This window comes from Salmo salar, chromosome 13 (assembly GCF_965601325.2).
Source record: "Salmo salar chromosome 13, fSalSal1, whole genome shotgun sequence".
NCBI classification, from domain to species: Eukaryota; Metazoa; Chordata; class Actinopteri; order Salmoniformes; family Salmonidae; genus Salmo; species Salmo salar.
In genome coordinates, this window is record NC_138303.1 from 45,600,696 (window position 1) to 45,627,561 (window position 26,866).

The 26,866-nt window shown below is 42.7% G+C and overlaps 1 protein-coding gene across 1 annotated transcript; it reads right to left on the reverse strand.

Moving 5' to 3' along the window:
* Window positions 1–2,489: 2,489 nt before the first annotated feature.
* rnd1b (Rho family GTPase 1b) lies at window positions 2,490–23,628 on the reverse strand. Its single transcript, XM_014135775.3, has 5 exons — window positions 23,365–23,628; window positions 22,738–22,825; window positions 9,827–9,936; window positions 3,030–3,164; window positions 2,490–2,853 (listed from the first exon to the last, which is right to left on the reverse strand). Exons 1-5 carry the CDS (start codon window positions 23,482–23,484, stop codon window positions 2,608–2,610), a joined length of 699 nt encoding a protein of 232 aa, XP_013991250.1. The 5' UTR covers window positions 23,485–23,628; the 3' UTR covers window positions 2,490–2,607.
* Window positions 23,629–26,866: the final 3,238 nt, after the last annotated feature.

The following is a 26,866-nucleotide window of genomic DNA, read 5'->3' on the forward strand; positions in this document are numbered from 1 at the left end:
GTCATTGGTTACCCTACATACCAGTGGCTACTGACGGGTAGAAGAAGAGAAAGGGGCAAACCCAGATGGGATGGCAGCTTCTTTTTTTTACAGCAGAAATGATGGCGGTTCAGTTTGTTTTGCCGTACTGTACATAGGCTACTGTTTGTCCATGGAGCTGTCACATGACATGTCTCCCAAACTGATCCCAAAGCTGCATTTTTTTATTGCCACTCGATCAGTTGACTTCGCGTCGCAATAACTTGGATCATTATTGCTTGATATGCTAAAGCAGAGCTAGATCAATGCCATAGTGTACACACACATTTATAACCTTGGAGCCAACGATTGAAGCAAAAAAAAGGGTCATAGTTTAGCGACACATTGGACTGGACTGCCCTCCATGTTAGTGGGACTTAAGTGCTGCTCACTGGAGGTTTACTAGAGGAACAAGAGAAATAGAAGGACGAGAAGAAACATTTTAGAAGAGTAAGAGAGTAAAGGAAATCGGGTGCTACATTGGATTGTTGAAAATGAAATAAATCAACAGCTATATTTTCAACAATCAAGATGAACTTGGGGGGATACGATGTTAAAGACTGCACATCTTTGTTGGTTATCAACAGTGTTTCTCCTAGGATTTTTTTCAGCAGCGGGTGGCAAAATTAGCGTGTGGGGGAGGAGTTAAAACTTTTCTTCACAAGATAAAAACTTTGTCACACGTTGCACATGTTCCAATTTGGACAAATCAACATGTGCCTAAATAGTAGTGATGTCACACCATCCTGGTTGCATACCGTTACTGTAACAAGTTAGAACAATGGATAGCTGATGATCAAAAAGCCAAGATACAGTACTGAAAAATATGAGATATGCACTGAAGAGTACTTCAGGACAAAGTGGACAGCAAGGTGTCCACTTGTTCTGAATTGATTTCACTTTGAGGGGGGGTGAGGAAGGATTCAACATGGAAGAAGAGCCTTCTCTTGATAAAGCCCTCGTGATGAAACCCAACGCGAGTGGCCAATGGCGCGGCCTCCGACCAAACATTTTGGAGTCCGTCCTCTTCGCCGCAGATAAAATGTTGCTGTTTTAAAGTTCATTTGCTGCAGTTCTACACATTTTGTCATGGCTTATGCTGTGTTCTTATGCTGTCTTAGTGACTCAAACATTATAACAAAATCAAGAGGGGCCTATGCCATGACATTTCTGGAATATTTGATTCTTCCTGACTGTCTAGTTTTTATTTAGGTGACTGTTAGTTATCAAAGTTGATCTAATTACTAAATATATAGCTACATTATCTGTTCTACATGCTTTATATCTGGTTTCAGGCCTAAAGCTGCTAGATGAATTTAGCTGAAACACTGATCAAAATACTAATAATGTGGTACTGAAACACTTTATTTCTCCTGTAGTAGGTCTGTAAACTGGAAATCCCATTTCCCCAGTGGATTCATCCTGACAGTTTTTAAGCAGCCTATTGTAGTTGCAAACAGACAGTCCTTTAAAGAATCATCTCAGGGGATTTTCAACATTGACCTGGTATCCATTGCAATACGCAAGTTCCCAGATCTCCTGACAGATCTACATTAAACCATGTTGTGTCTATGGCCCAGGGAAGAACAATACCCCACTCCCTGGAAGTGGTTTCCTCTTTATCAAATGATGGGAGACAACTGGATTTCTAGCACTCCAGTACATTTACTTGTTGTTTTGTTTACTTCCCTATTTTCTTTGCTTATCCCAAAGCTCCATTATCTATCTGTTCTGTACATTGCCTCTTTAGCCTGGTACTCCACTGACTGAGAGCCTAGAAGAGCGCGGATGGCTCACGCTACACAGTCTAGCCTGGCGTCTGCCTGTCTGTCGGTCTGCCTGTCTGTCTGTCTGTCTGTGTCTCTGCCTCCCTCCCTCCCTGCCTGTCTGTCTAGACCTGCTGCTCTTATCACGGCCGAGACAATGACACTGTAATGGCCCTCTATTCTCGCTGTGGTCAAATCAAACACTCCTCTCTCAATCAGCCCTCGTTGGGCCTAAATCAAGAAGAGCCCAAAACCCATTTGGGAGACCACCGATTTGCTCACGTTGCTACACCCTATAGTTCCCACTCTGCAGTGTAGGAGGGATACAATGTTCAGTAATGTCTGATATATTTTCATGCTAGATTTGTTTTTGAAAAATAGGCAATACATTTTCTTGAGAGGCATTTTTTCTTCACAAAGTCATAACTTTGTCACACGTTGCACATTTTCCAATTTGGACAAATCAACATGTGCCTAAATAGTAGTGATGTCACACCATCATGGTTGCATACCGTTACTGTAACAAGTTAGAACAATGGATAGCTGATGATCAAAAAGCCAAGATACAGTACTGAAAAATATGAGATATGCACTGAAGAGTACTTCAGGACAAAGTGGACAGCAAGGTGTCCACTTGTTCTGAATTGATTTCACTTTGAGGGGGGGTGAGGAAGGATTCAACATGGAAGAAGAGCCTTCTCTTCATTAAGCCATCGTTATGAACCCCCCCCTCCCCCCCTTCCCCGAACCAAACAGTCAGAGGTTCTGGGGAATCGGAGCAGCGTGTGGGAGGGGAGTGACACCCCCCGCCCTGGGTCTCCACTCACATGACGGAGCAGCTCTTGGTCTTCTCCTTCTTGAAGGTAGAGGAGAGCAGCTCGGAGCGGCTGGGGAGGTGGAGGAGTCTCTTCGAGAGGCGTCGGGTGGGGCTGGTCTTGGGGAGCGGCTGGAGCTTGTTGATGCAAGCAAGAGCGGCCGTCCGGAACACACTGTGGATACTCTTCTCTGAGGTGAACGCTGAACACTCCAGGTAGGCCTCAGCACCTAGCTGCTTGGCCATGGAGGAACCCTGAGGTAGGAGGTAGGAGGGGGGCAGAGAAGAGAGAGTGGGTGAGACTTTGTTCTGTTCCATACAACAGATACAACGGCTCTATCAAGAACATCGTACCCTCCTGAACAGACCCAGTGTGTGTGTGTGTGTGTGTAATGTGTGTATGTGTGTGTTGTGCGCGATCTCAGTCTCACCTGCTCATGGGTGATGGGGACCTGTTTCTGATTGGACAGCTCCATCAGGGTGCAGACGTCAGTGCGCAGGTCGGTCTTACAGCCAATTAGAAGAATGCGTGTGCTGGGGCAGAAATCTAGGATCTCTGTCTTCCACTGGAAAGACAACAGAGCAGATATTTACTCACACATAGTCATAATGAACAAGTCAGGATTAGGGTTAGGTCCAGATAGAGAGATCCTGAATTAATTCCTAATTGTAATGAATGGCAGTAGAGGCATAGGTGATGCATTTCCTGCTTTTACTTATGCAGGAAAATAACAGCAAGGCATGTGATATTTCATAAATATAAATATTGTCAACCCAAATTACTGTTGTAGAGTTATAAATATAGTTTATATGAATTTTATACCAATCTTCTGAATAAATAGCCACTAAAATAAATGTGTGTTTTCTTGGAAAGCTGTGAGTGTTATATGATACAATATCAGTACTGGTTTCATTTACAACGTGTCTAAGTCACATCAGCTGATTTCAGCCAGTGGAATATTGGCAGTTCATTTGGAAAATGTATGTTATCATTCCCAGAGTTGACAACTTAGCAACTTAGTCGCTATATTTACTGCATTTTCAGACCCCTCCAGTGACTTTTATTGGTAAAAGATTCGAGCGACAAATTCAGCTACTTTCAGGCTGCCTTTGGAGAGGTTTGACAAAGAGAGTTTCTATGGTTTTGATAGCATTTTGCAACTTTTCCCACTCAATTATGCTGCAAACGAGAGCGGGAGAAGCTGTCTCTGCAACAGAAGTCACAGCAACAGCCGCACACAGGCAGAAGCACAAGGGGAGGGGGTGTTCGACAGGAGAGGGGAGGCAAAAACGCTCAGCAAGGAAAATTGGTGGGGTGTCATCACATCAACGGCAAAACGACATCTAATGACTTCTAGCGACAAATCAAGCCAATAGCGGATCTCACTGAAACATTGTTGGCAACACTGATCATTCCTCTAAAACTGGCTGGCTATAGCTAGCTAACAAACAGTGCAGATAATCTTCATATTCATTGTTTTACACAATATATTATCACAGCACTGGTTGATCAACTCCCTTACCAAAATGGCTGACCTTTGGGGACATCATAAGAAGGTTATACCCATTCTAGTATTATAATTCTTAATTCTATAGATAGGTCTCCCAAATTACAAATGTACCTGCCTTATGAAGTACATAAACTAGCTATAAACTAGATAGCAACAATATATTGCCTCTGTTTTGAATATCAAGTTGTGAAAACCCCAATAACAGCCAGATTATTTTAGCCTGATGGCTGGAGACATCAAAAGTATTTGGACACTATTTACACCACTCCAGTCGACGCTTGGCATTGCACATGGTGATCTTAGGCTTGTGTGCGGCTGCTCAGCCATGGAAACTCATTTCACGAAGCTCCAAATGAACAGTTCTTGAGCTGACAAGGCAGTTTGGAACTCAGTAGTGAGTGTAGCAACTGAGAACAGACTATTTGTACGTGCGCTATGCGTTTCAGCACTCAGTGGTCCCATTCTGTGAGCTTGTGTTGCCTACCACTTCGTGGCTGAGCCGTTGTTGCTCCTAGACTTTTCCAGTTAACAATAACAGCACTTACAGTTGACCGGGGCAGCTCCAGCAGAGCAGAAATTTGACGAACTGACTTGTTAGAAAAGTGGCATCCTATGACAGAGCCATGTTTAAGCAACTGAGCTCTTCAGTATGGGCCATTCTACTGCCAATGTTTGTCTATGGATATTGAATGCCTGTGTGCTCGTTTTTATACACCTGTCAGCAACGGGTGTGGCTGAAATAGCCGAATCCACTCATTTGAAGGGGTGTCCACATACTTTTGGCCTATTAGTTTATGATGTATGAGGCTACATTCAACAATTTCAACTATTTTATTAAGTTACAGTTCATATAAGGAAATCAGTAAATTGAAATAAATGAGTTAGTCCCTAATCTATGGATTTCACATGACTGGACAAGAGCGTAGCCATGGGAGGGAATAGGCCCACCCACTTTGGAGCCAGGCCCACACAATGGGGAGCCAGGCCCAGCCAATCAAAATGAGTTTTTCCCCACAAAAGGACTTTATTACAGACAGAAATACTCCTCAATTTAATCAGCTGTCCGGATAGCTGGTCTCAGACGATCCCGCAGGTGAAGAAGCCGGATGTGGAGGTCCTGTGCTGCCGTGGTTACACGTGGTCTGCGGTTGTGAGGCCGGTTGGACGTTTCGCCATATTTTATAAAACGACGTTGGAGGCGGCTTATGGTAGAGAAATGAACATTCAATTCTCTGGCGGATATTCCTGGAGTCAGCATGTCAATCTCACGCCCGCTAGAGGCGCACATGTGCGAAATATTAGTTTGGTGATCCCTTTCTGTAATACCCAAGACAGCTTTGCTTTCAAATGTCAGCATGTCGACGAGGCCAAAAACATGACTTGAGAAAACCCGGCCTACAAGACCCATTTTTATCACCGCCCTGTCCTGAGACTGAGGGCCCTGAGACTAGCACTTTACTCGGGGGTGCAGCTTTGCCTGGTGGCGCTGAAATGAACATTCGAGGGCATCAAGCTACTACGCTCGGAGATAGTTGAAATGAAAATGGAGATAGTTGCTACGATTGAGGCCCGAATACAAGAGGTTTCTGATACTTTAAAAGTAGATTTAACTATCCTGCGAAACGAGACGGTGCCAGCTATCACATCACTCAAAAGTTGCACACCATGACGATTGCAGCACTGGAGACCTCCGCTTCCAGTGTCTCTGACCTGACTACCTCCCTGGACGCTGACGTGAAACACCTGACTGCGGATCTGAAAAAGGTACAGGAGAGCTGTGTGAGCTTAGAGGGATTTTCTCATCGCAATAACCTGAGACAGGTATTGGTCCCAGAGTCGATTTCATCTCTGGGCTGCTGAAGGATGTTCTCACTATTGATGAGAAGCCCCTGATTGATCATGCCCACCGGTCACTGCGCCCAAAGCCCCGGGACAGTGAGAGGCCCCGTGACATTATTCTTAGAGTACACTTTTTCCATGAGAAAATGGAGATTCTCAGATAAGCCCGCAATACCACTCTGAGCTTTCAAGGACAGAGCTTCTCTATTTACGGCAACTACTCCCCCACTGTGTCCAGGCAGTGCGCAGCTTTCGGGCAGGCCAATCGACTACTACGGGACCATCCAGGTATGAAGTGCGGACTGCGATTCCCGGCCCATCTATGGCTTTCAAAGACTACACCTTTGATTCTCCGGAGGAGGTTATGGCTCACATTCAACGCCACATCAAGAAGTCTTGAACTTGCTCATAGATCAGCAACTGTTGCTTCCTAACTGTGGATAGTAAGTAAGTAGCCCACCTGTGGTATAACTGTGTTTAGTTATAACTGTACTATTCCTGTATAGTTCGGGGGTTGATGTGATTGAATGTTTTGGTCATCCAGTGTGCTTGCCTTAAAAGCATTCAGTCATTTTTATTTCATTTTATTAAGGGTTTACGTAATTTGTTTGTTTCCATGCGGTCTCATTGACCTATTGAATTTGTTTACATATTGTCTCATTGACCCCGAAATATTTTCGGTTATTTGTTTACCGCATCCGTTTGCCTCGACCCAGTAAACAGTAAATGTTCCGAGGCTACAAGTTTTTGGGGAGTCTTCACTTCAGCGTTGAACCTTTTTAACGTCATTTATACCCACAAACGTTCAACGTTGCACAGAGGTAATTTTGTTGGCTTGACTGTACGTTGTCAAATTTTTTTGGGGTTGTTCTAATACGATTTGCTTACTTCATATTACAGGTTTTTGGCTGAGAGCCTTAATACATTCTATTTATTTTCTCTCTCAATACCTGTTATAAGACTGGGAATATAATTTTATACATCTACAAGTGGTGCTTTCCTAATTTCGTTTGCACAGGGGATGAACTTTTTATTTTCCTTCTCTTTTTTTGCTGCTTGATTCACTAACACAGAGCGTTACTTTGCAGGGCAGGACTATGGGTTTGGGTTTAACACCGCACTCTCAAAGACATACTGTGCAAAGAAAACATGTTCTATTTAGGGTTGTACCTCATTTGGGGAGGTATTGTCTGGGGTGGGGGGAGGTGCATGGGAGGAGGAAGGAGGTTGAATTGTCCAGTTCTAATGTTGTCACTCTGTCTTCCTTTTAGTTTCTTTTTCCATATTTTTTCCAAATATCTTACACCGTACATTGTTACTCTGAGACAAGTTATCCTGACACTTTTGGGTATTCATTGCTTTTCCACTCTATGCTCTAATGACAGGGTTGTATAACGGGAGTGCTCAGGGTGGCCAAAATAATACCATCAAGTACATTTTGTGGAACATCAAAGTGGCTAACAACCCTGTGTCTAACAACACATTTAAAGGGTTTGAACATAAATTTAGCATTTCTACAAGAGACTCACTTGAGGACTGGTGAACACTTTAGGATTCGCAGGAACTGGGTTGGTCAACTGTTCCACTCTAACTTTTATAGTAAATCAAGAGTTGCTGCCATTTTGGTTGATAAAACTACTCCCTTTGTTGCTTCTGAGGTTATTCCTGATCCTAAGGGACGATACACCATAGTAACTGGTAAACTGTTTACTACCCCTCTTGTTTTGGCTAGTGTTTATGCTCCCAGTTGGGATGATATAAGTTTAAATTCTATCTTTTAATCTGATATACCCAATTTAGATTCCCATTCGTTGATGTTAGGGGGGACTTCAAGTGTACAATATCCCCAGTTCTTGACAAGTCATCGCAAAGATCTTCAGGCCCATCTAAATGTGTTCTACTTATTTCATATTTTCTTCAGAAATATGCAGTGCGATGCCTGGTGTTTACTACACCGTACAGATAGACAGTATTCCTTTTTTTCTTATGTTCATCAAACATACTCCCGCATTGATGACTTCTTTTTGGACAAAAAAACTTCTGCCAAACCTTCAGAGGTGTTCTTATGAGAGTATTGTTTTTTTCTGACCATTCACCATTAGTGCTTGAGCTATAGTTTCCCCAGCAACCGCCTATGTGTTATCAACAGCGTCTTAATTCCATTTTACTCTCAGATGAGTTTGTCAATTTAATTTCTTCTGAAATTACCTTATTCTTAGAATTTAATTCAACCCCAGATATGTCCTGCTCTTCCATATGGGAGTCCCTCAAAGCAAACCTACGTGGCCAAATTAGTTCTTACACAGCCACCAAAAACAAAGCTCACTCTCAGCGGCTTTGAGACCTGAGCAAAGCCATAGCTACATTGGATGAAAAGTACGCTACAGAGCCTTCCTCTGATCTATATAAAGAACGCCAGCTACTCCAATCTGAATTTGACGAGCTCTCTACCAGACAAGCTGAACAATTACTCTTACGAGCTCGATACAGATTGTATGAGCAAGGCGACAAGGCCAGTAAATTCCTTGCACACCGGATCCGTAAATCTGAGGCATCACGTTTAATCCCACAAATAAGGACCCTGTCTGACGCTACCACAGTTATACATAAAGAGATCAATTCAAACAATTTTACTCTGCGCTATAAACCTCTGAATCTCTTCAAGACCCTTTGCTGATTGATTCATTCTTCGATGTTCTGAATATGCCTTCAATTGATACAGACTCCCATGACGGTTAAGAAGAAGCATTTACACCTGAGATTGCAACTGCAGCGTCCTCAATGAAAAGTGGTAAATCACCAGGTCCTGACGGTTTTCCAAACAAATTTTACAGGATGTTTTCCGGTCTGCTTTGCCCATTCCTGTCTCCATTATTTGCAGACTGCCTTAATTCATCAAAGCTACTGCCTAGTCTTTATCAGGCTTCAATTTCATTACTATTAAAGAAAAACAAAGATCCCCTGGAATGTGGATCTTATCACCCAATCTCGCTTTTAAACTGTGATTACAAAATCCTAGTCCTTAGCCATCCATATGGAAGGCTCGCTGCACCAAGTAATGCACTCTGACCATACTGGCTTTATGAGAAATAGGTATTTGTTTTTCAATATTAGATGCCTTATAAATATACTGTATACCCCAGGGTTGGGGGACCCAGAGGTGGTGGTCTCGCTCGATGCGGAAAAAGCTTTTGACCGTGTTGAGTGGGACTACCTAACAGTCGCCCTTTATAGATTTGGCTTTGGTCCCAAATTCATTGCGTGGAAAAATAGTATTTATTTCTCTCCCATGGCTTCAGTACGGACTAACAACTTGTTCTCTGACTATTTTCCCTTGCACCGCAGATCCAGACAGGGTTGTCCACTCTCCCCATTGTTATTTGCTTTGGCAATCGAGCCCCTTGCCGTTGCACTGCGGTCTAATGAGGTATACTCAGGACGGGCTTAGAGCAGAAAGTCTCGCCATATGCTGACAACCTCCTTTTGTTTATCTCCAACCCTGATACCTCATTACCACATGCCTTTTCTATTATATAAAATAGAAAAATTATATTTGAAAAAAAATTGTAAACTTTAATTTGGTCCAGTGGATGGTCAGTCTATGGCCATGACTGTCTGTGAGTGTGAGTGGTTGCATTTCTCCACCCCTATCCAGTGTCTGTTTACTACAGATTGCCCTTTAACCTCTGTACCCTTCTGCCCAGTGTGTTTAACTTGTCTAAAATACAGTATCTTTATATATATATATATATATTTTTTTTTAAATGTTCTACTTGCATATATTATTTATATTGTTTATTGTGTTGTCTTATTATGTGTGTAAAACTGAATAAACAGAGTTAAAAAAACAGACATAAGTGAGAGATGGGAACCATTACCTTCTTAAGCCCACAGTCGAAAATGTCTGGGCGGCTGATGTCGAAACAAAGGAGCACCGCGTCAGAGTCACTATAACAGAGAGGCCTCACGTTGTCATAGTAGGGAGAACCTAGAGGAGAGGAGAGACACTTGTTAACAGGCGTCCAAGACAACATGAAGCAAATGCTTAAATGGAGAGCGTCCAATGAAAGACAAAAAAAGACTTTGTCAAACAACCGCCACAAACACTATCGAGGGTAAAATATGGTAGACTGTTTTCTTTTCTAAATATAATGCAGAAAGTTGACATCATATTTAATAGAACAAACAACCTGTAGTTCGGTGTAGTAGAGAGAGAGAGCGGGGGGGGGGGGGGGGGAGAGAGAGAGAGAGAGAGAGAGAGAGAGAGGAGGGAAAGAGAGCGAGAGAAAGAAAGAGTGTGTGTGAGAGAAAGAGCGGACAGAGATCAGGGATTATCTCTGGGGGATATCACTTCTCATACTGAGCTGAGCAATGCTGTCCCTTTCCTCTCTTTTCCCTCTCATCCTCTCCCCTATTGGTCTTTCAGAGGGGGAGAAGAGGACAACCAAGGCACTAAATCCACAATGATCTTTTTTAGCAGTGGATTAGGCAAGTGGAACAGAACAGTGAGGCTGGCTGGGGGCAGCAGAGCAGGCAGATGCTCCTACTCATGTGCTCGGAATCCTTAAGCAACCACTTCCCCCTCTCTCTCTCTCTCTCTCTCTCCCCTCTAAACGCCCCCTTGTCCTCCCCCCACTCAGCACGGCGCAATACCTCCAGTCCCTCTGCCGTTACCACAGCAACAGCCTTGGAATCCTCCATCTGCATAAGGCATTCCTCCCACCCCTCCTTAAAGGCTGGCCGCAACTGCCAATCAATCATTTTACACATCCCGCAAACACACTGCTGTGCCTTACTGCCCACCCACCTACCCTGCTTCCTGCTCTACACATTCCTCTGTTAAAACAATGTTGAGGCGCACACACATGCATGAAAACGCCTGCACACATGTATGAGGGCTCACACACACACACACACACAGTCAAGCATGCACACCACGCACACACACACCCCCCTTGGTTACTTGAGTCTCTCGTTCACTTTGTTTATTGGTTATATTTGGCATCAGTGAAAGGTGATTCTCATATCTTAGTCTAATCAAAGGGAAAACGAGAGGCACGAAGGGATAACCTTGTTCCAATGGGCAGCTAATGGGTATAATCAATCTATATTTCCCCTTACGGCTATATATATATATATATATATATATACACACCACACTAGCCGATGACGGCACCGTTCATTACATATTACATTTATCCAAGCTAATATATGTACAATGTGATGTACAGAAAAACACAGAAAAAGGATACTGTACCACTGCCTTCAAAAGAGCACAAAGAACATGGGCGTGTGTTCATATAGATCAGTCCATAAATAGTTAATGATTCTCCACATTATCAAAGGGTACAATTGAATTAGCCAGCTGCTGTGAGTCGTGTTTGGAATAATGACAAGCTGTGGTAGAATATCTGAGTAGCTTGATGTTCTGTGTAGCTACTGTAGAGGAACGACAGGACTAGCTTGTTGCATCCCGAAACTCTTCCGTCTGCAGCTACGCCTTTAGAAAAGGCTACGGCTTTCATCTTAATGAGGTTTCCTCAGCTCACTCCTGACCATTGAGTGATGGAGAGCACGTACTTTGAGCTACCGAAACAATATCAGACAGATCATGCGCATCGACTTGCGCTGTTTTTCCACAGGAGGTGGAAAAACAGTTCGAGTTTCAAGTCGTATGTAGAGGAGATACATGGTATATATCGCCCAACGAAATGCCTACTTGCACGTTCCCTCTCGACAATGCAATAAGAAATAATAAAAGATAAGAATACGAACATAAAGTAAATGGCTCAGTAGAATATAATAAACATTTTAGCATAAGTATAATACAGGAAGCCACAATTTATAGTCCAATATTTACATGTGTTTTGGGGAAAGGGAGATTTGGGGGGAAAGTGATTAAAATGTGCAATATTCAGCAATCATACTAAGAGTTTGACAGCAGCAGATGTGATGTGTGTGTAGTATGAATGAATGAGTGTGTGTGTGGTGTGGTGTGTGTCATAAATATAGATATTACATTATCATTACTATATTATAATTTACATTATGGCATTAAGAAACAGTCAGACACACTAATAACATCAGACCAATTAATTAAGGCAGTTCAAAGGCAGGGACAAAGGCCGATTCTCATTATCGTGATCAGTGTGTCCGTCAGCGTCTGCATGGAGGTGGCTAGCCGAGCATCCCTCTGCCTCCCAAAGAAGATTAAGAGGTGAGTGTGTGTGTGTGAGGCGTGGGTGTGTCGGGGAAGAGAAGGGCAGTCACGGACCGAGGAGCCCAGCGTGTGACTCTGCATTAAATGGCCACTGATTTAAATGCAGAGATCGATGGACAGGATGCAAACAGGTGGCTGGGGAGCCATTTCAATGAAATACGGGCAAATTACTCAGCAGAAGAGGGATGAGCAGGGGGGGGGGGGGACACACACACATGTCCTTAGGAATGACCTGCTGTTATGACCAACTGGGGTTTGAACACAGATTTCTTGTATGTAGCAAGACTGTGTTAGCCGCTGAGCTATAGCCTAGGTAGCTGCAGGAGGGAGGGAGGGAGAGGAAGGAGGAGAGGGAAGAAGGGAGAGAAGAGGGAAGGAGTGTGGCTGTCAGTGGCAGATCACAGTGAGACCTCCACTACCATTAATCCTTCACAGAAGAGGCACTTTTCCTCCGCTCTTTTACAGGCTTCTCCTCTGCTACAGGCTGACAATGCCACCACAGCCATACAACACTGTACAGTGGAGTGCTCAGGTTGTCCGATTTTGCACATGTCAGAAGATTGCTATACATTAACGTTGCCCCTTGAGATGGTTAACTCTTCTCCAGACGTCGTGAGAGAGCCGACCCAACCACTGAAAGCACAGATCCTAACTACGAGCCACGTGTTCTCTCTCTCGCTCACAACTTCACTTTCCTCTCCTCCACTCTGCTCCTCCCTCTTTCCCCGTGTACAGATGGATACTTCCCGATGCATGAAACATAGACGGGGAGGATTCAGTAGAAAGAAGAAGAGGAAAAAAAGAGAAAAAGAAGAAAAGAAAACTAAAACGGTATCACCATTCCTGTCATGGCTAGGACTGAACTCAATCAGTAGAGGTGGAAAGTGGGCCAGTGTTGTGGAAGTGGGATGGAAGGACGAAGGGATAGTGGAATTGGACTGGCCTGTCCCAATATCCACACTAGCCTACTACTAAGCAACGCATTGGGCATAAATTCTAAAAGGTATACTAGTGTGAATATTTGGATGTTTAGGATTACATCCAGGTGGGCGAGGGGCAGAGACAGTCTACTTTGGGGTGTACTATATTAAATCAAAGAGTGAGTTCCTTCGTGGTTATGCCTAAGAATCCACGTCATTACCCTCCAATTCATTTAGAAAGAGGAAAAGAGGACATTCCGAAGGTCAGGCAGATTAATGATGCAGACTGAGAGCTGGAATAACTCACTGGGTTTTGGGATGTAACCATCCTGACATATCCACCCCTAAGGGCTGCAGTTCGGGAATCCTAAAACAACCCATGCCCATCCAATCCTAAAACAACCCATCCAATCCTAAAACAACCCATGCCCATCCAATCCTAAAACAACCCATGCCCATCCAATCCTAAAACAACCCATGCCCATCCAATCCTAAAACAACCCATCCAATCCTAAAACAACCCATGACCATCCAATCCTAAAACAACCCATGCCCATCCAATCCTAAAACAACCCATGCCCATCCAATCCTAAAACAACCCATGCCCATGTAACCGATGTGAAATGGCTAGTTAGTTAGCGGTGGTGCGCGCTAATAGCGTTTCAATCGGTGACGTCACTCGCTCTGAGACTTGAAGTAGGGTTGCCCCTTGCGTTGCAAGGGCCGCGGCTTTTGTGGCGCGATGGGTAACGATGCTTCGTGGGGTGTCAGTTGTTGATGTGTGCAAGGGTCCCTGGTTCGAGCCCGGGTTGGGGCGAAGAGAGGGACGGAACCTACACTGTTACACCCATCCAATCCTAAAACAACCCATGCCCATCCAATCCTAAAACAACCCATGCCCATCCAATCCTAAAACAACCCATCCCCATCCAATGTCCATTGGAAATGATTAGTATCCACCCTGACATCATAGGAGTAAGCCTTGACACATTTCAGAGTTGTGGTCAATTCCATTTAAATTCAGTCACTTCCCTATCTAAACTGAAATTTGAATTCATTTTCAATGAGGAGAATTGGCATTTCAGTTTACTTCCTGAATTGCAATGGGATTCACCTAAACCCTGACTCATTCCCCATATCCCCTGCTTCCCTATGAATGTGTTATAATACATGAATAGAATCATTTGATATTTTCTTTAATTTCTTAATGGTCTTGGAATGTTTTACTAGCATAATGCAGATTGTCTCATCAGCTAAATGTCTGTGTACTGTAATATAGATGCATATATCAATGTAGTGTATGCAGGTTAGCCTAATCATCTTATAATATATCTTGACAATACAAAGCCTGGTATCAGGAAGTCCATTTAAAAGACCCTCAATCACTCTGAAACAATCTAACACCAAACACTGTAGATCATAATTTACTTTTCATGAGTTACAGCCACTGTGTGTGTGTGTGTGTGTGTGTGTGTGTGTGTGTGTGTGTGGAGCTAAGTGTCAGGCAGACCCAGTCCCTCTTCCACCCCTCTCTCTCTCTCTTGCATGCCGAACGGTCTAGCGTACTGATTAAAACCAACGGATTGATTTTAGCCAGTAAATCCCAGAGAACCGTCGGAGAGAGCTGCCACGAAACCCAATGATGAGATCAGTCCAATCAATGGAGAGGAGCATAACTAATGAGGAGAGACTCACTCAGAGAGAGAGCGTCAGGCTGGCATAGAAATATAATTACTAGAACAGTGATTCCTATTCAAGTCAATTGAATGGTTTCCCTTTCTAGTAATTATACATCTATGGCCACAGCAGCAGCAGTAGAGCTCATACAATTATAACATATTACAGTTATGGGGTCACTCTGTGGCATGCATGAGGCATGATGACCATCAGTTAGGCAGAACTGCCTGACACGACCATGACATTACAGTGTGTTAGTTATCTGGCCGACATTATGTTTTCAATATGGACACTGGCTGCTGTCAGTCACAAAGAGACAAAGAAGAGGGGGATGGAGAGAGAAAGAGGGGGAGAGCAAGGGCGGGAGAGTGAGGGCGGGGGAGAGAGAAAGAGAGAACAGACGGTCATTTTCTTCGATTATTTTTTTAAAGTCTAAGCCGTTGGGGGGGGGGGGTTTCTACTAAGCTAACATATGGAATTGTGTTGACATGTTCATACCATGGATAATTTAGCTATTTAATTTTAGTAGGTATTCAAAAAAATATGTTTTAACAAGTATTTCATAAAATATTTAAGTTTGCCTTTACTACTATCCCCATAGAAACGCATTGAATAACACATTCATAAAGGGCAAAAAAGACAGTCAAAAAATAAATCATAACGAATAAGATTTTGAAGCATCTGTCTTATATCTAGGAAATATAAGAAAGATCAGGAAAAAGGTTTTTGGGGGGGGCGACGACAGATATTTAACCCCTTATTTTTGTTGCCACAATACTACCTCCATACTTCCATTAATTTGTTTGGGTTGCCTTCAGCCGACCTGGAGAACACCATCATGTTCGTGAGAGTCTCATCTTTCTATTTTACCAAGAAGGGGAGGGATGGAGCGCTGCACCAGATGACCTGGGCTACACAATCCCCCGACCTCAACCAAATTGAGATGGTTTGGGATGAGTCGGCTCACAGAGCGAAGGAAAAGCAGCCAACAATTGCTCAGCATATGTGGGAACTCCTTCAAGACTGTTGGAAAAGCATTCCATGTGAAGCTGGTTGAGAGAATGCCAAGAGTGTTAAAAGCTGTCATCAAGGCAAAGGGTGGCTATCTGAAGAATCTCAAATATAAAATTGATTTTGATTTGTATAAAACTTTTTGGATTACTACATGATTCCAAATGTGTTATTTCATAGTTGTAATTCTACAATGTAGAAAATAGTAAAAAAAATAACAATTTGAATTTTTTCTAAAACCTTTGACCGGTAGTGTAAGCACGATGTGATGGATTGCGACACAGCCCATGCATTGATTTTTTTATTATCTTTATTATGCACGGGTGCGTCAATACCCTCTTAAGGATTAATTTGGCAGGCATTTTAAAATGGGACTTGATGTGCAGTAGCACCTTAGAATAGTTTTTAAAGTCGCTTTAGCCATGATTTCAGTGTTTGGGTGGTTGAAATGCAGGCCATAGGCTGCTACATAACTACCATATCTCACTGAGTTTCTCATCTGCTCCAAAAACCTTCTGATACCTCCCTCTGCCAAATCCACTGGCTCTTCCCACTAACACCTCCCTACTTCTGCCCTCTGCCCATCAACGGGCACTGTGCCACTCAGTCCGACCAATCAGATCAGAGGCCAGGGCTCGGATTAAAAAAAGAACCAGAGATTTGCACTGAAACAAATTACATTCACTATTTTTACGTTTCATTCTGTTCATGGGGACAACACATGCAGAGTGGACGACGATGGCGGTGGTAAACATGACTTTATATAGGCTCCAAGTGGGGTCTCTTATATAAAGGATTCACAATATCCACTATGAATGCAGCCAAAGGGTAGTAATACATATTAATAGTCACAGGCTCAGCCACACTGGCCTACTGTAGCCAACAGACACATATCTAGAGTAGGGTATCTGAGTATGGAATGAGATATAGGCTATAGGTTGATCATGATGATCCATGTAAATAACATTAAGGTAAGATTAAGTTGTTACAGTATGCTGACGGCCAAACCATACTGATTCTGCTAATCATAAGCCATCCTGACCCACTGTCGCTAACACATATCTAGAGTAGTCTACAGTGGTATCTGTATATCTAGAGTAGCCTACAGTTGTATCTGTATATCTAGAGTAGCCTACAGTGGTACCTGTATATCTAGAGTAGCCTACAGTGGTACCTGTATATCTAGAGTAGCCTACAGTGGTACCTGTATATCTAGAGTAGCCTCCAGTGGTACCTGTATATCTAGAGTAGCCTCCAGTGGTATCTGTATATCTAGCGTAGCCTACAGTGGTATGTGTATATCTAGAGTAGCCTACAGTGGTATGTGTATATCTAGAGTAGCCTACAGTGGTATCTGTATATCTAGAGTAGCCTAGAGTGGTATCTGCATATCTAGAGTAGCCTACAGTGGTATATGTATATCTAGCGTAGTCTACAGTGCTATATGTATATCTAGAGTAGCCTACAGTGGTATCTGTATATCTAGCGTAGCCTACAGTGCTTTATGTATATCTAGAGTAGCCTACAGTGGTATCTGTATATCTAGAGTAGCCTACAGTGATATCTGTATATCTTGAGTAGCCTACAGTGGTATCTGTATATCTAGCGTAGCCTACAGTGGTATCTGTATATCTAGAGTAGCTTACAGTGGTATCTGCATATCTAGCGTAGCCTACAGTGGTATCTGCATATCTAGCGTAGCCTACAGTGGTATCTGCATATCTAGAGTAGCCTACAGTGGTATCTGCATATCTAGAGTAGCCTACAGTGGTATCTGTATATCTAGAGTAGCCTACAGTGCTATCTGTATATCTAGAGTAGCCTACAGTGCTATCTGTATATCTAGAGTAGCCTACAGTGCTATCTGTATATCTGGAGTAGCCTACAGTGCTATATGTATATTTAGCGTAGCCTACAGTGCTATATGTATATCTAGCGTAGCCTACAGTGCTATATGTATATCTAGAGTAGCCTACAGTGCTATATGTATATCTAGAGTAGCCTACAGTTGTATCTGTATATCTAGAGTAGCCTACAGTGGTATCTGTATATCTAGAGTAGCCTACAGTGGTACCTGTATATCTAGAGTAGCCTCCAGTGGTATCTGTATATCTAGAGTAGCCTCCAGTGGTATCTGTATATCTAGCGTAGCCTCCAGTGGTATCTGTATATCTAGAGTAGCCTACAGTGGTATCTGTATATCTAGAGTAGCCTACAGTGGTATCTGTATATCTAGAGTAGCCTACAGTGGTATCTGTATATCTAGAGTAGCCTACAGTGGTATCTGTATATCTAGAGTAGCCTACAGTGGTATCTGCATATCTAGAGTAGCCTACAGTGGTATCTGCATATCTAGAGTAGCCTACAGTGGTATATGTATATCTAGCGTAGTCTACAGTGCTATATGTATATCTAGAGTAGCCTACAGTGGTATCTGTATATCTAGCGTAGCCTACAGTGGTATCTGTATATCTAGAGTAGCCTACAGTGGTATCTGTATATCTTGAGTAGCCTACAGTGGTATCTGTATATCTAGCGTAGCCTACAGTGGTATCTGTATATCTAGAGTAGCTTACAGTGGTATCTGTATATCTAGCGTAGCCTACAGTGGTATATGTATATCTAGCGTAGTCTACAGTGCTATATGTATATCTAGAGTAGCCTACAGTGGTATCTGTATATCTAGCGTAGCCTACAGTGCTTTATGTATATCTAGAGTAGCCTACAGTGGTATCTGTATATCTAGAGTAGCCTACAGTGATATCTGTATATCTAGAGTAGCCTACAGTGGTATCTGTATATCTAGCGTAGCCTACAGTGGTATCTGTATATCTAGCGTAGCCTACAGTGGTATCTGTATATCTAGCGTAGCCTACAGTGGTATCTGTATATCTAGCGTAGCCTACAGTGGTATCTGCATATCTAGAGTAGCCTACAGTGGTATCTGCATATCTAGAGTAGCCTACAGTGGTATCTGCATATCTAGAGTAGCCTACAGTGGTATCTGTATATCTAGAGTAGCCTACAGTGGTATCTGTATATCTAGAGTAGCCTACAGTGGTATCTGTATATCTAGAGTAGCCTACAGTGGTATCTGTATATCTAGAGTAGCCTACAGTGCTATCTGTATATCTAGAGTAGCCTACAGTGCTATCTGTATATCTGGAGTAGCCTACAGTGCTATATGTATATTTAGCGTAGCCTACAGTGCTATATGTATATCTAGCGTAGCCTACAGTGCTATATGTATATCTAGAGTAGCCTACAGTGCTATATGTATATCTAGAGTAGCCTACAGTTGTATCTGTATATCTAGAGTAGCCTACAGTGGTATCTGTATATCTAGAGTAGCCTACAGTGGTACCTGTATATCTAGAGTAGCCTCCAGTGGTATCTGTATATCTAGAGTAGCCTACCAGTGCGTATCTGTATATCTAGCGTAGCCTACAGTGGTATCTGTATATCTAGAGTAGCCTACAGTGGTATCTGTATATCTAGAGTAGCCTACAGTGGTATCTGTATATCTAGAGTAGCCTACAGTGGTATCTGTATATCTAGCAGTAGCCTACAGTGGTATCTGCATATCTAGAGTAGCCTACAGTGGTATCTGCATATCTAGAGTAGCCTACAGTGGTATCTGCATATCTAGAGTAGCCTACAGTGGTATATGTATATCTAGCGTAGTCTACAGTGCTATATGTATATCTAGAGTAGCCTACAGTGGTATCTGTATATCTAGCGTAGCCTACAGTGGTATCTGTATATCTAGAGTAGCCTACAGTGGTATCTGTATATCTAGCGTAGCCTACAGTGGTATCTGTATATCTAGCGTAGCCTACAGTGGTATCTGTATATCTAGAGTAGCTTACAGTGGTATCTGTATATCTAGCGTAGCCTACAGTGGTATATGTATATCTAGCGTAGCCTACAGTGGTATCTGTATATCTAGCGTAGCCTACAGTGCTTTATGTATATCTAGAGTAGCCTACAGTGGTATCTGTATATCTAGAGTAGCCTACAGTGATATCTGTATATCTAGAGTAGCCTACAGTGGTATCTGTATATCTAGCGTAGCCTACAGTGGTATCTGTATATCTAGCGTAGCCTACAGTGGTATCTGTATATCTAGCGTAGCCTACAGTGGTATCTGTATATCTAGCGTAGCCTACAGTGGTATCTGTATATCTAGCGTAGCCTACAGTGGTATCTGTATATCTAGCAGTAGCCTACAGTGGTATCTGTATATCTAGAGTAGCCTACAGTGGTATCTGTATATCTAGAGTAGCCTACAGTGGTATCTGTCATATCTAGAGTAGCCTACAGTGGTATCTGTATATCTAGAGTAGCCTACAGTGGTATCTGTATATCTAGAGTAGCCTACAGTGGTATCTGTATATCTAGAGTAGCCTACAGTGGTATCTGTATATCTAGAGTAGCCTACAGTGGTATCTGTATATCTAGAGTAGCCTACAGTGGTATCTGTATATCTAGAGTAGCCTACAGTGCTATCTGTATATCTAGAGTAGCCTACAGTGCTATATGTATATTTAGCGTAGCCTACAGTGCTATATGTATATCTAGCGTAGCCTACAGTGCTATATGTATATCTAGAGTAGCCTACAGTGCTATATGTATATTTAGCGTAGCCTACAGTGGTATCTGTATATCCAGCGTAGCCTACAGTGGTATCTGTATATCTAGAGTAGCCTACAGTGGTATCTGTATATCTAGAGTAGCCTACAGTGATATCTGTATATCTAGAGTAGCCTACAGTGGTATCTGTATATCTAGCGTAGCCTACAGTGGTATCTGTATATCTAGAGTAGCCTACAGTGGTATCTGTATATCTAGAGTAGCCTACAGTGGTATCTGTATATCTAGCGTAGCCTACAGTGGTATCTGTATATCTAGAGTAGCCTACAGTGGTATCTGTATATCTAGCGTAGCCTACAGTGGTATCTGTATATCTAGAGTAGCCTACAGTGGTATCTGTATATCTAGAGTAGCCTACAGTGGTATCTGTATATCTAGAGTAGCCTACAGTGGTATCTGTATATCTAGCGTAGCCTACAGTGGTATCTGTATATCTAGAGTAGCCTACAGTGGTATCTGTATATCTAGCGTAGCCTACAGTGGTATCTGTATATCTAGAGTAGCCTACAGTGGTATCTGTATATCTAGAGTAGCCTACAGTGGTATCTGTATATCTAGAGTAGCCTACAGTGGTATCTGTATATCTAGAGTAGCCTACAGTGCTTTATGTATATCTAGAGTAGCCTACAGTGGTATCTGTATATCTAGAGTAGCCTACAGTGGTATCTGTATATCTAGAGTAGCCTACAGTGGTATCTGTATATCTAGCGTAGCCTACAGTGGTATCTGTATATCTAGCGTAGCCTACAGTGGTATCTGTATATCTAGAGTAGCTTACAGTGGTATCTGTATATCTAGCGTAGCCTACAGTGGTATCTGTATATCTAGCGTAGCCTACAGTGGTATCTGTATATCTAGCGTAGCCTACAGTGGTATCTGTATATCTAGCGTAGCCTACAGTGGTATCTGTATATCTAGAGTAGCCTACAGTGGTATCTGCATATCTAGAGTAGCCTACAGTGGTATCTGCATATCTAGAGTAGTCTACAGTGGTATCTGTATATCTAGAGTAGCCTACAGTGTTATCTGTATATCTAGAGTAGCCTACAGTGGTATCTGTATATCTAGAGTAGCCTACAGTGGTATCTGTATATCTAGAGTAGCCTACAGTGATATCTGTATATCTAGAGTAGCCTACAGTGATATCTGTATATCTAGAGTAGCCTACAGTGGTATCTGTATATCTAGCGTAGCCTACAGTGGTATCTGTATATCTAGAGTAGCCTACAGTGGTATCTGTATATCTAGAGTAGCCTACAGTGGTATCTGTATATCTAGCGTAGCCTACAGTGGTATCTGTATATCTAGAGTAGCCTACAGTGCTATATGTATATTTAGCGTAGCCTACAGTGGTATCTGTATATCTAGAGTAGCCTACAGTGGTATCTGTATATCTAGAGTAGCCTACAGTGGTATCTGTATATCTAGAGTGGGGGGAGTATAGAATGAGATCTGTGTATAGAATGAGATCCAGGTACTGTATCTAGGCTAGATGTGTGGATCATCATGATGTGTGTCAGTGAGGGAGGGTGGTGTGTGTGTGTGTATCAGGGAGGGAGGGCAGCAGTGTGTGTGTGTGGGGGGGGGGGGGGGGGGGGGGGTATGAACAGGTGCAGCTTGGCAGGGTATATCAAGGTTATCAGTTAGTCGTTTGTTTTCAGGTCAGTGGTTTTACAGTGGAGGGCCCTGGGGAGGTTTTACACCAACACCATGACCCCATGCTCCACTCAGTTAGCCTAACATAGTTAGCATAATAACACACTGTAGGCCACAGGGTACAGACTCAGTTAGCACAACATATATTATGCCAGTGGTTTTAAAACCTCTCCTCGGACCCCCAGACATTTCAAAATGTAGTTGTAGCCCTGAACTCACTCACCTGATTCACATAATCAGTGTATAATTAGTTGAGAAGTTAAATCAGGTTTGCTAGCTCTGGAAAAGTTAAATTACATGGAAAGGATGGGGTTCCCCGAGGAGAGGTTTTGAAAACCCATACTGTAGGCTAGTGTCAGTAAGCTACACGACCAGGATTCCATGTCGTCGAACACACTACACATACATCAATATTGTGCTGCCACATAATAACACTGGATGTGCTGTGCTTTCAGGCGTTGCTATGATATAGTAAGTCATGTCAGTAATGGATCAATGTTCAACACAGTCAAAAGAAAGAGCTAAAGGCCGGCCCTGAGAGCGAATACTTCAGGCCACTGTGACGCAGGTCATATAGCGGGTGAGATGGTTAGAGGAGAGGATATCGGATGGAGAGAAAGGAGGGATGATGTAGGATGAAGGGTGTTGTTACCTGACGTGTCCCACAGACTGAGCTCGACACGCTGTTCCTCCAGTTCCAGACACGCGGTGTAGTTCTCAAACACCGTGGGCACATACGTCTACGGAGAGAAGCAACATAACCTCAACAATCTGCTACTCCTCATGGAATTTATCATTTCATAATTAGGACCTACATGAAAGGAAGCTCTCTAATGTGAAAATAGTACAAATTTGAGTGTAACTAATTGGTAGGCTGGTCCAATAAGCAATTATGCAGTAAATCATTTCTGTCCCTATATGCATGGGATATAATAAAAAAAAGTGGAAAAAGTGAATAAAATGAACAATTTAAATGAATGGGGGAATAATTATGCATGATGATATATGGTTTATATGCATGATTATATATGGTTTAGAAAAGTTGATATAATCCAACGTGAAAACGGAATTCTTGGAAATGCGCATCGTGTAGCAGCTATAGCAGCCTCTAGCTGAAGCGGAAATTAATCCATTAGCAATTAGAATATATTTCGAACTTTACAAAAACATGTATTAGGCTCATCAAACCCACAGAGGCATGTACTAAATCAATATGGATGCTCTGCAGAACATTTATGCTTTGTATCTTAAAATGTCAGTATTGCAAATATTCGCATACCTCTGGATAGCAATCCTTCGCGAGGACTTGCAAAATCGCCGTTTTTCCGCATTGAACATCGCCAACAAGAACCAGTTTACATCTCACCACCAACGGCTGCGTATTTCTCCTTTCCTTCATATTTGTAACGGTATAGAACAAAAGACTTCAAAGAAAATGAGTAAAACACGCGAAACCCCAAAGAAAAACGGTCCTCGGTCACGTAAACGCACTGTAGCCTATTCCGACGTGCGGTTTAGTCCTAAACCGATGCCTGCAGTTGATGTGAGAAAAAGAGGCAACACTGCGGCTCTTTATACTGAGGCTCACAGACAATATGCGCGCGGTTCTCCTGACTTTCCAGCGTTCCTTTCACTGCCCCACAATTCTATTCTCCCCGACGACTCAAATGAAATGGATTGTTTGGCTTTATAATCAATTATATAATAGATTGATATAGGAAGCTACCTTAAACCTATAGAATAATCCACATAAAAGTAGTATTACTAGGTTTATGAAGAAGACAGTAAAACTTAATTGTAGTCTTTTCTCTAGGAGGGCCTAGATTAGAGTCAAGGAGGCAATACCTGTGCTGTAGAGATCCAAGTCAAACACAAATCTGTCAAAAAATCAAAATACAAACATTACCTTTAACTAACCATAAACCTCACTATTTCCAATGGCAGTTCTTTTAACATATTTTTTCAATTTGCATTTCCTTACACTCAATAGGCTACAGTATTAGTATGTTGGTCACTCATTAAATCAAGTTGGTCTATTATTCCTCAGAACATATTGTATAGTGTGGTCTGTTGCTCTAGGACTAGGCTTTGCAGACACCAATTAAATCATTAGATGGACTTAACTCTGCTAGATCAACAGATCAATAAGCACCACAATAGAGTCAACAGACCCTTTCCACTGTTAGATAATTAGTCTGCTTTCATCAGCACCAGAGGCTCAAATTACTGGGTAGTCTGTCTCAAGCCAGGCTCAATCTCATTTGTCTGGAGAAATAAGACAGTAATTATGTTTTCTAAGCATTCTAAGCAGTAATTTAATTAATAAACCATAATCTTTTCATAGATCTTTTTTCAACCAGTAGTTGGAGCTCCAATACTAGATTTCTCGTGTGGCTCAGTTGGTAGAGCATGGTGTTTGCAACGCCAGGGTTGTGGGTTTGATTCCCACGGGGGACCAGTACGGAGAAAAAAATGTATGAAATGTATGCATTTTGTAAGTCGCTCTGGATAAGAGCATCTGCTGAATGACTAAAATGTAAATGTAATTTCTCATCCATCTATTTAACTGTAGTGGTCAACTTCACAAAGGAAATAGCTAATAAGAAAAAACTGTTAGGTTAGTGATGATGATCTGTTGACTCTTCCCAAAACTATTGACCCGTAGCACTCACTTCTGTCATCATGAAGTGCTTTGAGAGGCTAGTTAAGGACCATATCACCTCCACCTTACCTGACACCCTAGACCCACTACAATTCCCATATTGCCCCAACAGATCCATGGACGACGCAATCACCATTGCATTGCACACTGCCCTATCCCACCTGGACAAAGGAAATACCTATGTAAAAATGTTGTTCATCGACTACAGCTCAGCCTTCAACACCATAGTGCTCTCCAAGCTCATCACTAAGCTCAGGGCCCTAGGTCTGAACCCCTACCTGTGCAATTGAGTCCTGGAATTCCTGACGGACAGACCCCAAGTGGTGAAGGTAGGCAACAACACCTCTGCCATGCTGATCCTCAACATGGGGGACAGGGGTACGTGCTCAGCCCCCTCCTGTACTCCCTGTTCACCAATGACTGCGTGGCCAAGCACGTCTCCAACTCAATCATCAAGTTTGCTGACGACACAGCAGTGGTAGGCCTGATTACCAACAACAACAAGACAGCCTACAGGAAGGAGGTTAGAGCTTTGGCGGAGTGGTGCCAGGAAAATAACCTCTCCCTCAACGTCAACAAAACGAAGGAGCTGATCTGGTACTTTAGGAAACAGCAGAGAGAGCATGCCCCCATTCACATCGACGGGGCCGCAGTGGAGCGGGTCAAAAACTTTAAGTTCCTCGGCGTGCACATCACTGACAACCTGAAATGGTCCCTTCACACAGACAGCGTGGTGAAGAAGGAGCAACAGCACCTCTTCAACCTCAGGAGGCTGAAGAAATTCAGCTTGGCCCCTAAGAACCTTCTACAGCTGCACCATTGAGAGCATTGAGAGCATCCTGTCAGGCTGTATCACCGCCTGGTATGGCAATTGCACCATCTGTAACTGCAGGGTGGTATGGTCAGCCCAATGCATCTCTGGGTGATGCCCACCAGGACATCTACAGCACCCGGTGTCACAGGAAGGCCAAGAAGATCATCAAGGTCCTCAGCCACCCGAGCCAAGGCCTGTTCACCCGCCACCATCTAGAAGGCGGAGACAGTATAGGTATATCAAAGCCGGGGCCGAGAGACTGAGGAACAGCTTCTATCTCCAGGCCATCAGACTGTTAAACAGTCACCACTAGCCTTAGTCACTGTTCTAGCTGGCTACCACCCGATACTCTACCCTGCACCTTAACCTTTACTTAACTAGGCAATTCAGTTAAGAACAAATTCTTCATTGAACACTGGTCACTTTAATAATGTTTACATACAAAACAAACCATTATATGTATATATATTTATTCTGGTCGCCGATATTTTCTTATTTTTATGTATTTTTATGAGTATGTGTGTATTGTATTTTGTATTTTTTTATTATTATTGCTAGGCATTACTGCACTGTTGGAAGTAGAAAGAAAAGCGTTTCGTTACACCTGTGATAACATCCGCAAATGTTCTTATGCGACCAATAAAACTGGATTCGATTTGAATGGATGCAATTTCCACTGACTCTTCCCGATTTGCATTGAAGCCCGATGATCTGGTGGATGTGTATCAGGGGGTGTTGTGATCCAAAAGTATTGTTTGTCTATTGACTGCAAATCATGTTGAATTTCACAAGTCAGATCTAATTGAGCTTTATATAGCTCATAGCTTTATCTCAATTACCCACACCCATGGGAAACTGGCACCTAGTACGTCACGGTTTAATCTTACACATGCATTGAGGAAAAAGCCTTGCTTTCACCTATCAATTGATTAATGGTTAACGAATAACAATTCGACCCATGTCTGTGTTCAGAGTGTTGGTTTGGTACACAGAGGTGTATCCCATGCTGTTTGAGTGTCTCACCAGATAGTTGAGATATTGTGAGAGAGGCTATAGGAGCAATGACCCATGTCTGTATTCAGGATGTTGGTAGTGTATTTCATGCAGTTTGAGCTGACCAGCAGATGTCAATGCCTTGAGATAGTGAGATAAATAACGGTCTGTTTGAAAGGGGGTAATATAAACGTTGACATACATTTTTTACAGGTAACATACCACATCTTCTGTCTGAAATGGTTAATAGAGAGATAGTGAGATGGTCACAGAAGTGTATTCCATGCTATTGAAGTAGATGAGCAAAGAAAG